Raw genomic sequence first — 13398 nt, 5'->3', positions numbered from 1 at the left:
TCGTACACAGTTGCGCACTTAGATGATACAGCGTTTGCACACCGACACAGCTGCCGCAGACAATCGTTGCGTGGCAGCAGCTTCACACCCACCATGAAAGGATTTCGCGACAAAGTCCAAGCACAGCTGACGAAGAGCAACAAGCCGCCGAAAATCGAAGTACACGAAATCGATCAGGACGATTTTGGACTATTGAAGCGGTCCAACGCGAGGCTCCACCGACGGAATCAAAGCAGCATCAACCTCGATGAACCTTCCTTGCCTGATGTGTTCGAAGGATATTGCTCTCTCCAACGGCCCGCAGCGAAGCTCAAGAAACATGATAGCTCAGACGACATTATCGAACCAATACCTGGCCCGTCTTTGCCACAACGGAAGCTCAAGAAACATGAAGACGACGAAGACATCATCGACGTAGTGCCTGGACCGTCGCTACCACCAGCGAAGCTCAAGAAATGCGACTCGATGAAATCGGAGAGCGTTGCGAGTGAGCCTGCAGAACAGGAGTACAAGACTGTGAGGATTCCGGTCGGCATGTATGGCTGGAGAGAGGAACGCGTACCAGTCAAGCCGAAGAAGAAATCATTCGCGTCGAAAGCTTTCGGTAGCAAGTCACGGTTTTCTGTGTTCGGAGGTAGCAAACAAGTAGTAGAAACAGACTTGCCAGTGCAGAGCCGCGAGTCCGGCGGGCTCGTAGCAAGCCACATACCGGAGATCGACAACGTCAATCTACACGAAGCAGCAGTCTCAGCGCAGGAAACTCGAGTCGGTCAGGATATTGCTGTACCGAGGAAACCTGTCCCCGGAGAAAAGGGCAAGCAGCCAGCGATCGCAAAGGGAGATTGGTCTGAATTTGATCAGCAGCAGATGCGAGACGTTGTGGAGTTGAGCAAAAGACTCTCCGCGAGTCCCGTCGATAGCGGCATAGGGTTGGAGGAAGACGATAATCACACCTGGCATACTGCTCAGAGCAGAGCATCAATGAGCCCCATGGCCGGTGGTTCCCGCCAGCTTGACATTCCACAGGACGATATGGCTGAAGTTTTGGCACTCGAGGCCGCCCTACAACTTGAGATCGAACAACGGCAGCAAGAATGGGACAATCGGATGAAAGCTATTGCACTTCGCAAAGAGAAAGAACTGCAACGCATTCGACAAGAAGAACTCGATCGCCTGCAGGCCCTTGAACTTCAGAAAGAAGAGGAAGCGCGTTTCGCCGCCGAAGAGGCAGAACGCAATCGACCGCGAGGCTGTGTCTGCTGCGGTGATGACAAGCCCCCCGCCGAGTTTCCCTCGCGACCTACAACACTATCGTGCGAGCACGAAAATCACACGTGCGTAGAGTGTATGCACAGCTGGCTGGCTGCTGAATTCGAAACCAAAGGGACCGAAGATCTAAAATGCCCAGAATGTCCTTGCAAACTCGACTACGATGACATTCTGGCGCACTCGACACCGGAGACCTTTGATTCGTACGAAAAGATGCTTACGCGGAATGCCCTCTCATCACTCGACGAATTCGCATGGTGTCTATCTGCTACTTGCAATTCTGGGCAATTGAACGTTGAGAATGCGTCCGGAACGTTCATGGATTGTGTCGGCTGCGGATACAAGCAGTGCCTGACACACAAAGTCGCCTGGCATACGGGTGAGACATGTGAGCAGTACGAGTATCGAACTTCAGGGGCGAAGGCGAAAGACGAAGAGCGTGCGACCGAGGCCATGCTGGATACTGTTAGTAAGAAGTGTCCGGGGGCGAATTGCGGATGGAGGATACAGAAAATTGATGGATGTGATCATATGCGATGCAAGAAGTGCAAGTTTGAATTTTGCTGGATGTGCTTGGCCAGTCATAAGGTGAGTTTCAGACAGAAATATAGACTTGATGAGCGTATACTGATGGCTGTGACAGGAGATAAAGAAGGTGGGAAATACGGCTCATGCGACTTGGTGTAAGTTTCACAGTCACAATTTGGACGTGGCGTGGCCGTTCAATGCACATGCTTGAAGAGGCGTAACATTGTTGATGAGCGGTCTAGGTACTGCGGGACCACGGAGGACATATCATGCACAAGCATGGGATAATGATACACACATGCCGGCCGACTTTTGATCAGGCTGAGCAAGCAGTTAATATTGGTAGTTTTGTATAGCGAGCAGTATCAGTCGCTCAACATACGAATGCTGTGCTCACTCGCTCTTTGGCGAAGTTCATCGTAGCGCAAGCTTCGTTATCTTTTGATGAGGCGGTTGGCGTCGTCTCGAGTTGCATAATCCGTACAGCGTGACCAGGTCGACAGACGAAGGGGCAGCAATTCAGTCAATCGTCCTATCTAGGGTTTCGGGACCAAATCTTGAAGTTCTAAGTCCAGACTATGTCGTCAATGATGACCAGCATATTTCATGATGATTCCCTTTCTCATTCTCTTTGCAATACCACCGTCAAAGCCATGAACACCAACATGGCCGTCTTGAGCCACGGGTACTCGCTAAGCAGGATTGTCACGTATCCCACAAAAGGCACGTATCCAACCACGCTGCCAACAACATCCTTGCTCCTGTCGAGGTAACTCTGCCCGCGTGCATAGAGCTCCGTGTCATCCGCGGCATTGTTGTCGCCTTTCGTTAGGAGTTGTAGAGGCTTCGGTCTACGGAAACCCCAGCAGATTAGCATCCAACATTCTTTCCCGTAAGACACGTCAAGAGTTGACAACTCACCCTCCTCCGAATCTCCTCACAACTCTGTGCACAATCGGAATATCCTTCCCTCGCACATTGTACACCACAACCTCTCCCACCTGTGTCTCCATCCCTCTATTCCACAGGAACAGCAAGTCTCCTCTCTGAAATGCCGGCTCCATAGATCCTGACAGAACGACAACGATCGGCGACGAAGAATCTGTGAATACGGAGAGACCTTTCCAGAGCATGAACGCGGTGCTGAGAACGAGGGCGAAGTTGAGGACTTGGGCGGCCACTTGCCGGGGCTGCATGTTGCCGACGGCACCGAACATGGTGGCGGTCGTAGGAAAAGAACCCTCTAGCAGTTGTGTTGGGAGAATTCGTTGACTGGTTCGCCGCGAGAAATTGGAGGACGAGTTGGTGAAGCTCGCGGAACGTGTCCACAGACAGCTTTCGGGGTTAGGGTTTAAGCTTAAATCGTACCCTTGCAGGGCTTGGCGGCATGTGGTTCTTTCTTGCTCACTTCACTTGAGTTGGTTCTGCCTAACTGAAAACATATGGGGCCGGAGATGCCGGCAGACAGCAACCAAACTATGATTCAAGTCACAAGACCTGTCTCAGAAAATGCATTTGAAGTCGGTCTGTCTCGCAAACTGTCTTGCTCCGAACATGGAGGACAATGCAGGTCGCCGGGGTAACATTCGATCTTTGGCATTTATTAAGTTGTCGACAGGTGAGGTAGGTGAGGTAGGTCTGCGAGTGTGCCAAACACCTATGCGTACATGTGTGCAGGTGAGCACAGGATGAGCAGGTCAAAGATGTTGAGTTGCATGATCATCTGAGCTCACTTGATACCCCAATTCACTCAGTCCTAGGAGCTAGCACTTGACCTGTGCCATGCAGTTGAACAGGAACTTGCAAACAACATCAACAACGCATGTGATCCGCCTGTGAACTCATCAAGTGCAACCGACACAAGGAAACTTTCCGACAAGACTTCCACCAGCAGAATGCCCTCAAGCAAACCGCCGATCCCCCCGGGAACCAACTGCATCGCCTCCATCAAGGGAATCCCTTGGCCAGTCGTGATCTGTTCCGATGAGGTCGCTCCGGCGAAATTTCTTGCTATACGCAGAGAGCCGGCTCATGTACCTGTGATTCAGCTGGGTCGATACAGATAGTGAGCAGCGTACTCCCGCCTTTTGCTACCACTTCCTAACCGTGTTCTGCAGCATTTTCGTCCACAATGAGCTGCTTAAGCCTGCTGAACCCCACGTAGATTACTTGAAGGGTCTCAAAGCCTTCCTAGACCCTGAGGTTCAGCCTGATGATGGTCCAGAGATCATCGAGGAAAAGCAGCGGCGAAGAGCATTCCGAGACTTACAGGCCTTCGAAGATGACAGATTCTGGGCAAATTACATCAAGAACCAGTCTGAAGCGCGCAAGATCGAAATGGAATTACGTCGAAAGCGCCACCCTATCCAGCAGACATATCGCGTGCCGAACGACGATCTCTTTGGCCGGCGCGAGGGTCACTTTCAGCGGCCCTCACAACCTCCAAAACGCCAGAAAGTTGACCTAGGTGGCTCTAGTCGTCAGCCTCAAGGCCCAAAGTATTCTGCGAGAGCTGGTCCCGGCGAAAATCGACATGATTCGGTCCTGGAAACGATCGATACTTCCGACGAGGATGAGAACAAGGCTCTCGTTTCTGGTCCTTTCCAAGCCTCAGCACCAGCACCAACATCTTCTCGAAGATCGGACATCGACACATTTTCCGGCAAGGTCTATCAATCTGTCGAGAGGCCAAGCGAGTTCATCAGCGCACCCGCGGCGTCCTCGCCGACAGAACCTGCCCCCCCGGAATGCCGCATCGTCTTTCCGTACGGCGACCCGAACTGGCTCATCGTCAAGCGAAGCCTGATCTCAAATTGTAACTACCTCGCTGTCCGAGCATGTGAAGATGATGGCGCAACTGAATTGAATCTGGGAAAAGACGACCGTGCTTGCGAAACAAATCTAGCAGCTAGCGATATTGCTGCTGTTCGAGAATACTACAGCACTGGCGAACTGGGCCCAAGACTCGTCAATGATCCCGAGGAAGACCCTCGGATCTCGAAGCTCGATCAGAAGCCACAGAGGAAATTCCTCCATGCTGAAGCGCTAGGCAAGGCGTTCGTGACGGCGGTAAAGATCGAAGATGAGCCTCTCCAAGATTTTATTTACAAGAAGCTCAGTGCTTTGTATCCACTTACTCCCTTCGGAATCATCATCCTGGCGCGATGTGCCTCGGACCTTCCAAAGCCAACGACTGATGCACACGAGAGTATTCTCCGCTTGATCACTACCCAGATCGTCAAGTACTACTGGGTGATAGTGAAGCAGCACTCAAGCTTGCTGCAGAGGATCCTTGAGAGCGACGATACGCTGCGTACCACGGTCTTCAACAGACTGAGGGATGATCCGCAAGCCGGAAAGCTAGGCCTCGGCGATAAGCTCCATCAAGAATGAGGAATGGCTTACAGCCCACTGAGCACAGGCGTTGGCGTCCACCAGACCGACGACTTCGGGGAGCAGAGGTAGCGTTTTGATCAACCTCCAATAGGTAGCGTGTGAACCCGATTGCACTATCGACGGTAAGGACCAGGCCTCACACAGCTGGGCGCGAATGGCACACGGAGCGGTGAATGCAGCACTCTATTGTAGTGTGGCTGACTAGACGACCACGAAGGCTGGTATTGGATGAAGCAGACCTTACATACTTCCACATCCTGGACGAACTTAGTTTGCGTGCGGCAACAACACCAAAAACAATGTCCTTGGTCGTCCATCGGTATCTTCTGCGGCGTGTCGACTGTTTCCACTGCAAACCAGACATCTATTTTCAATCTCATTGTCTGGGGTGTATTAGGCAGATGCCATCAGCTCCGCGGAGCGTTGGCGAGCCTTTAGCCTGACACGATCTGGCACGGGCACTGGTGACAAAATATTTCATCACGACCAACTCATGCATGCATTCATTAACAACTATGCACTATTCTACATAATCATCATCTCTCATCAGTCCAGCCCGAGCCATGCAACGACCAGTCCCGAACTTTTTCACTGTAAGCCTTGCCACCTGTCTCTTTCGAAACGCCCGTGTTCCCAGATGCCAAGGCATGCATGAATTCTTTTCAAAAAGTGATAGTACAGCGAGTCATTTCTTTACACACATACAACCAAAACGACGGGAGAATTCCATCCCTTCTTGCCAAATTGAAGGGCTCGCCGTCCTGTCTTGCGTTCTTCTGCCATCTGCCGCCATCTTGGTGCGCCGAGCAGGTACTGCCGCCTAGTTGCGGGCACCGATCGGCAAGCGTCCACTGAAGGGACTGCTGCTGAGCGGTTGGTTTGGGTGAGTCAGAGTCACTAGAAGCTGCTCAACTTGTGGCGCAGCTCTGACCCAAGACTGCTCAAGCAGGTTGTAGTTCGGGTTCTTGATCATTTCCAGCAGCAATACAAGAAGTCCCCAAGGATGAGGACGGTCATGCATCATACGCTCGCAAATGACTCGCAGAATTTGCTCCTGCAGATCTTGTTGGCTCGTGCTAAAAATGTGCTGTAGAGCGGTGGAGAAGTAATGTGTGTGCGAGTTGACGTAGCGAAGCTGGTTCGTCATGGCCAGGATGAGATGATAGCGTGCTCGTGGGCCGCTTTCTTGTAGCAGACGAGTGAGGAGGCGCGCTGCAGCAGTGACAGACGAGAACGCCGACGACACTGAAGTAGCATTGATGCCAACCTCAAGGACCAGTGCGTTGATCAGAATCGGGCTAATTTGGCCGTCCGCACGGTCCACAACAGCTTGCAGGAAGGCGAAGTTCTGCTCGCTCAGCTCGTTTGACTGGCAGACACGCTCCATGGCAGCTTTCACACCAGCCTCTTCGAGCACGTTGTCAACATCAGAGAAGACCGATGGAGCAATGCGGACCTGGTCAAGCCTATTGATCTTCAGGCCAGGCGCAAAAGGATTTGGCTGCGATGACTGAGATTGTGGAGCCGCGCTGGTTACAATGTTCTGTAGCTGGCCGCAGTGAGCTGGGATGATAGCATTCAGCTGCATGTGGTTCTCGACCAGGTAATCCGGGAAGTCGTGATGCAAAATCATCATGAACTTAACCACCGCGCGATAAAAGTCCGGTGCTACCGCGGACAACTCTGTAGACGAGAAGATGTCGTCTAGGTTCTGGAACAAGACCGCCAGCAGCTTTGTGAACTGGTTCCATCCTCCATTGCTCCGGCCATTCACCAGGAAAGCCGGCACGAGGAGACGATGGCTCAAAAGAGAAATCCATGCGTGAAGGAATCCAGGGAAAAATCGTGGCTGCAGCACTTGGAGAGTTGTGGCGATGACTCTATTAAATTCGGCCTCCTGTTCGGGCGTCACTTGCGCTTTGTGTGCGTCAATCTCGCACAAGACAGCAGAAAACAACCTGAAATAGAAGCGGCTGTTGAAGCGCTCGCCATGCTTGTTGTGGGCATCGTTCATAACCAGCACCGCCAAGCGAATGAAACCTTCGAGGTTCTTCGCCTTGTTGACGGGTCGGTCAGCATCGGCAGGAGCCTGGAACAGCACCAACATGGTTACCAGCTTGGCCAGAGCGTCGACGGCAATGTAGGCGATGTCAATAGTGCCGTAAGGCCTGCTGCTAACAACCTCAAAGTGCTCGATTGAATACCGCAGACACGTACGGAGGAAATTGAGGTTGCTCTCCGGGTCGGCAAGAACGCCTTTTTCGTGCAGTTGTGAGATGAACGCCAGATAGCGATGATTCTCTGCGCCCACGCGCTGCAGCTTGATCCACTCCTCAAAGAGATACTCTTGTTGATCGGCGTGCTTAGGATCAGTCTCTGGACTCGGCAGGCCATTGGTGTAGTCCGACGAGCCTTGCAGTATGCGCATGATCTCTCTGCCTATGAGTGCCTCTTGCGGGAACGACCGGGGCGAGCCTTCTGGACTCGACAGGCTGTTCAGCCACTGGGCAAGTGCCTCATACGATGATGAGAACTCAGCACGATGAGCTACCGCTTCCTCGCCCAGGAGTAGTTCTTCTACGATCTCCTTGAAGAATGACAACGCGACGGGGCGTCTCTGCTTGAGCGCCTTGCTAATCAATGAATCGATGTGCTGGACGTCAAGCAAGCTTTCACCCTGGAGAGCGATGGTGGCTGGCGCATTGAAGATTCTGTCGTCCTCAACAGTAGCAATCGTCATAGTAATCTGTCGGCAGGCCTGTTGCGACATACGGCACAGTTGGGTGAGGAAGCGAGCGAGGACTTCGATTTCCAGTCGCTTTTGAGCTTCGCCATAGATCAACCCGAGGCAGTGGCTCGCGCACGCTTGCACTGTCGTCTCAGGTTGTGGAGCGCTTTCGATCAAGACTAGTAGTTGCCCGTATACGCGTCGAATGGTGGCACCTTCACCAATCTCGCTGATATGTTCTTCTGGTGCCTCCCGCGACGCTTGCTGAAGCTCAGACATCAATGTGATGATACGATCATTAAGACTCGCAGGATCAAGGTAGCCGTTGGCGCGTGGTAGTCCGCCTTGCATGCCGGGAATACGCTGTGCCTGACCTGGATGCGGCATCGCAGGCGCCTCAGCAGGGGTTGGCATATTCGGGAGGTAGCTGTCTCCGAGAACATCTGTCATTGCACGCGTGCCATCCTGCGAGGCAGATCCGGCATGAGCTGCTGGTGTGATGCGAGCTTGTCGACCGAAATCCTCATAGAGTGCCAGTTGCTGCCTGTTCAATCCGTTCTGGTCCTGTCTGTAGGGTTCTGGGATGAGTGTCGACCATCGGCTAACTGGAACGTGGGAGAACGGCTCACTCGGCCGCTGGTCAAGATGTTGTTGTCGCTCCGTCAAGGCTTCCTGCAGCTGCAAATCAATCTCCGCCAGGGAGTGATCTTCTGCTGCTTGTTCCACAAGTCGACAGACTGTATCGATGTTGTCGTTCACGAACATCAAGATTTGACCTTCCGGCAATTGTTCGGGCAGGGATCGTCCGGCCAAGAGACGGATATTATTGGTGATGCTCATCCGCAGAGGCTCTTTGCATGTGACAAGAGCGAGACTTCCGGACAACGACTTCACCATCGTGTGAGCCGCATTGCGCATCTTCTCCACATCAGCCTCAGTGACGAAATCCTTCTGGATCAGTTCTGCAGTAGAAATGCTAGCAATGGTCACAGAACGCTCGACCACCGGAGCTATTATCTCGTAGATAGCCTGTTGTGCTGCATTGACGAAGATGGCCTTCATCTGAGCAGGAGTAGTCGTGCCGACGGCCTGTGGGATTTGCAGCATATGTCCAAGATCTGGCACTTGGGAAATGACGGCTTCAGGCGAGAAGCGTTCGTTGGGACCACGCTTGGACAGACCCATCAAAGTCATCTCCCCAAAGGCATCCGGACCTTCTGGAATGTAATTCGTGAGCATGTTGTTCTGATCCAAGGTGGGCCTCGATCGAATGATATCGAGCGGCTCGATCGATTTGATGTCCATACTGAGTTCTCGACACAGCATTTCGATCTCGAACTTCATGTTCAGCTTGAGCGATGAGCCGTGGTAGAGTTCGCTGAGCAGGCCTAGGAGCTCAACAATCCACGGATTCGGCGGTTTGAAGACCTTGGAGTGCGCAGCTTGAACGAGCGTCTTGCACGTGAATGGAATGGCCACTAGCAGTCTTTCGTTATCGTGAGCCTCAAGCAGTAAGTCCTTGAACGACAGATTGCGATGCAGAATGGGCTGGTTGCGTGCAAGTGTTATTTGTCCGAGCCAGCCTGCCAAGTTCTTGAGAGTCGCTCGTTCATGCTGGTTCTCCATTGTGGCTTGTGCGTTGAGCATCTTCTGACAGCTCAAATATGTCTCGCGAAGCACTTCAGCCCAGAGCAACTTCTTGTTGAAATTCTCCAGAATTTGAAGATACAGGCTCTGGAAATTTGGCTGAGACTTGGCGAGCTCATCAACGAGATAGTGGGCAAACCATTGGATGTATTTCTCCTCGAGCGCACTCTCAATCTCCTTGAATTTCTCATCCAGATTCCTTTTCGAGACGTTGTTCAGGACGAAGGTGACTTTGTCGGAAATATCCTCATTCGGGTCCTCGTATGCGATGTTCGGGTTCGGCGGGTCGACCTGGATGGCGGTGAAGGCAGGCGCGACAACCTCGAATTCCTCATCGTCCAGTACGCCGTTGGTGAGTCCATTGGTGGCTTCGCCGTTCAATCCAGCCGACTGTGGTTGAGCCTCCTTGAGCACGGTCTCCGCAGCTTCCATGGCACTCGTCCCACGAAGACTGGGGATACGCAGGATGCGTTCCGCCAGAGGAGGCCATTCCTTCAGGCGGGGAAGAACATGAATCAGAGCTTGCAAGCCAAAGCGATACATCGGGTCCTCAGTGCTAGACTGCGTCACGGCATCCAAGATCATGAAGATGGCTTGTTGTTCTGCAATGCCCGACACAACCTTGTGAGATACCAGTCCACCAAATAACACAGCCGTCGTCGCAAGAGCTTCGTTAGGGTATTCTCCGAAGCAGTTGTACTCCTCGAATAGACCGAACAGCATAGCAGCGAAGAGTTCTTGTTCTGAGGGGCTGTCAGATGCCTTTAGCCGCCTGAGCTCAGTCACGAGGCTGTCAGGAGTGGTTTGTCCGCCGTACATCTGCTTGTAGCGCTCTTCCATCTCTTGCGTCGCCTGTTCCGGTAACGAATGGCCGCGCCCACTGTTGGCATCAATAACTGCGTCGCGTGCGTCATCCTCGCCATAATTGAATAGTCTGGGATACAATTGCAAGCAATGACGGTAGAGTTCAGTCTTCTGGTCCTCGTATAGAGCATCACTGATGAGCTTAAGCAAGGCGTGTATGGTCTTCAAGGTCAGTGGCGGAGTCGTTGGGGCGGCCTGGTCGCGCTGCACCACGGTCTCGTCCTGCATCTTGGACTGTAGGAAATCCGTCATTGCCGCAGCAAATTGTGGCGGACCCATGCCACTGATGTGATTCCGAGCCCAGTCAACGAGGTTACATTGGCCCTTCCCGTGCGCGTACGCGGCAAGGTCCACCGCGAAGCTACTGGGCAGGGTGAAGAGGAGCTCGAGCCAGCCGTGTTCGAGGGCGTGGTCATACACCAGGCCGAGGAGGTTCGGATCGGTGTTGTACCACTCGATGAGCCGAGTAGCCACCCAATGCTTATCGTGCTGCCACAAAGCGTGCATGACAAAATCGTAGTTTCCATGTTGTTTCATCAAGAATGGAAAGAATAGCTGCTTCAGCGCTTGCTCTTGCAAAGGTCCCCAGGGCTTCGGCACATTCGACGCGGCGCAAACGAAAGTCGTCATATTCTGGTTGATGATATTGTCCGGAATACCAAGCTGTTGGGCCATGTTGTACGTTTCCTGTGACCGGAAGATCATGGTGAAGAGAGCTTCTGTAGCGTCCAATGATACCAGCGGGTGCTTGATAGCTTTCTCTGCGAAAGCGCGAATCTTGTCTGATGCAGTTGCGAAGCTCGTCAACTCGAATGCCTGCCTCAGATTCGGTATTTGCATGACATCCAGTTCTTCCGGCGTCATGGACAGAAAGGCGACCACAAAGCTCAGCTGTGTCTCATGGCAGTGCCAGTTACCACCCCAGAGTAGCTGAATGTCGAAATTGGCGTATTCTCTCGCCAGCGGGAGCAGGGCATTGTACAGCAACAGGAATTGCTTTTTTGACACTCGCAGACCCTCCTTGTCGAAGGCCGTGACCACATCAGTCCAGTCTATCCGCGCTCCGGCGCGGTGCTGACGGACAGCTTCGACGAAGACAGAGGGATTGTACGCGTCGCCATTTTGCACGAGGACCATGTACAGGAGCACATTTGCGATCTGCGAGTAGGAGAAGTCGCGTGTTTCTGCTCCTGCCAGCACCTCCTTGCAAGCCTCGAGGCTCGCGGTCGCTTGTGGGCCTTCATGCTGCAAGCGCTTCACAAGACGCGAGTCTTGCTGCGATTGCAGCAGCTCGTCCAGCAGCATCGCCGACTCGACTGCATATGGCGTGCGCAAGCCGCGGGTGCGATAGTAGATGCGCACCGCGTAGAAGAGGTTTTCGCGGAGTTCGTCGCTGAGACCGCGCGGATCGTGGATGACTCGCTCGATAATCGATGCTAGTACTGATGGCGCGGGGTCAACGTCGGTGTCGGCGGCGTGGAGCGGTTGGGCGGCGAGGGTTTGGAGGAATAGAGGGAAGGTCGCGGTCAAAAGCGAGGCCGCTGGATCAAGGTGTTAGCTCGGGAATCTTGGCAACGCTTGAACCACCCAACCCAGCATGCGGGACGCTGCATCGAAGCTCCTCCAGCGTTGTTGTGCATGTGCAGATCGACAACATACCTTTCTGTCGCAAACTCGGGATTGACACTGTTCGGAGCGGTTGCAGCAGTGCGACGCGCGCCACGGGGTCCAATGCGAAGTGGTCGAGGAAAGCCTGCAGTTCAAAGTCTCGGAACACGTCCCCCTCGTTGGTGTCGAGGGCTTCTGCGATCTGCTGTGCTTGCCGCGGCTCCTTAACCAGCTTCTGCACTTCTTCAATCAATAGTTGGTAGTTGCCGGCGTTTTCGGGAGCGCGAGGTGTGCTAGAAATGACTGTGGACGCATTGCTCTGCAGCAATCGTCGAAAATATGTCGTGAATAACTCCATCCCACTGTCGCTGACGAGCTTCCGGATTTTGTCCAATTGTGCTGTCCACTTTGTCCTGTCTGTCTCTCCTTTCAAGGTGCTAAGCAGTATGTTCAGCTGCGTCAAAAGCAAGCTGTTCAGTTGTCCAGACGAGCTGCCCGCACCGTGTGTACCGGTCGACGATGCCGGCGATGCGAGTGTTGACTGCGGAGGTCTCCCGAGACGTGAAATGCCCGCCGCACCAATACTTCCGCCGCTCGATGACAAGCCTGCGTCACCAGCAGCTAAGTGATGATAGCCAGAAGCGGCGCTGTTGCGAGCGCGGCCACTGGTAGGGTGTGATGCGGTCGTGGACACGGACGAGGTCGATGACTGCCGGCTGGTGACGCGGCGTCTTGCGATGGCGGCGAGGTCGTTGAGAGTGAGGTACGTCGGAGGAGGAGGTGATCGTAACTGAGACTGGCTATGCTCCTGTAAGAATTGCGGCGAGGCTGGGTTGCTGGAAGCGTTGCTCAGGTTGGTGATAATCGAGGTCAAGCCGCCGCGAGATCCTAGCTCGTCTGAAGTGTACCGCTCCGATTGCTGCGTTCGAATGCCTGTTCGTCGTGTCGCCTGCGAGTTTGCTGATCTGAGACTGTGCGACGGAGTGCGTTCGTTCATCTCACAACACATGCATAGCAAGAGCGAATTCGCCGCTGCTGCATCAGGGAAGGCAGTAAATAATTCGGTGGTCTGCTCGAACTAAAGCTACATCGATCGTCACAGCCAAGAAATCCACTCGGTCTCGCGTTGTTGCACAAAATACAACTACAACCATCCCCGCTCCTTCGATTTCAGTATCGTGGAAAGTCAGGGTTGGGAAATACTCTAATATTCATTCTCTCAGGACTAATGACCCAATGCTACCTGCGCCTCGTGTTCGTATGCGTCGTAGCATGTGTGTTTCACTCCATGCTCGCTATGTAATGTACAACCCTGTTGAAAACGTGCAGCGGCACAGGCCTCAACCTTCTTTCTCTGC

At 53.3% G+C, this 13398-nt stretch overlaps 4 protein-coding genes across 4 annotated transcripts; 2 read left to right on the top strand and 2 right to left on the bottom strand.

Moving 5' to 3' along the window:
• Positions 1-93: 93 nt before the first annotated feature.
• CKM354_000093200 (uncharacterized protein) lies at positions 94-2113 on the top strand (the record flags this gene model as incomplete). Its single annotated transcript, XM_044796039.1, has 3 exons — positions 94-1857; positions 1913-1952; positions 2040-2113. The coding sequence occupies 3 exons, from the start codon at positions 94-96 to the stop codon at positions 2111-2113; spliced, it is 1878 nt and encodes a 625-aa protein (XP_044651974.1).
• A 306-nt stretch (positions 2114-2419) lies between these two features.
• On the bottom strand, positions 2420-3014 carry CKM354_000093100 (signal peptidase complex catalytic subunit SEC11; the record flags this gene model as incomplete). Its single annotated transcript, XM_044796038.1, has 2 exons — positions 2420-2648; positions 2719-3014. The coding sequence occupies 2 exons, from the start codon at positions 3012-3014 to the stop codon at positions 2420-2422; spliced, it is 525 nt and encodes a 174-aa protein (XP_044651973.1).
• Positions 3015-3692: 678 nt separating this feature from the next.
• On the top strand, positions 3693-5190 carry CKM354_000093000 (uncharacterized protein; the record flags this gene model as incomplete). Its single annotated transcript, XM_044796037.1, has 2 exons — positions 3693-3862; positions 3915-5190. 2 exons carry the CDS (start codon positions 3693-3695, stop codon positions 5188-5190), a joined length of 1446 nt encoding a protein of 481 aa, XP_044651972.1.
• Positions 5191-6013: 823 nt separating this feature from the next.
• CKM354_000092900 (CCR4-NOT core subunit CDC39) lies at positions 6014-13037 on the bottom strand (the record flags this gene model as incomplete). The annotated part of the gene is made up of 2 exons (XM_044796036.1): positions 6014-11973; positions 12092-13037. 2 exons carry the CDS (start codon positions 13035-13037, stop codon positions 6014-6016), a joined length of 6906 nt encoding a protein of 2301 aa, XP_044651971.1.
• Positions 13038-13398: the final 361 nt, after the last annotated feature.

This window comes from Cercospora kikuchii, assembly GCF_019650295.1.
Source record: "Cercospora kikuchii DNA, contig_00001, whole genome shotgun sequence".
Classification (NCBI taxonomy): Eukaryota; Fungi; Ascomycota; class Dothideomycetes; order Mycosphaerellales; family Mycosphaerellaceae; genus Cercospora; species Cercospora kikuchii.
Note: the sequence above shows the minus strand (reverse complement) of the source record. Positions and strands in the feature narration are given on the sequence as shown.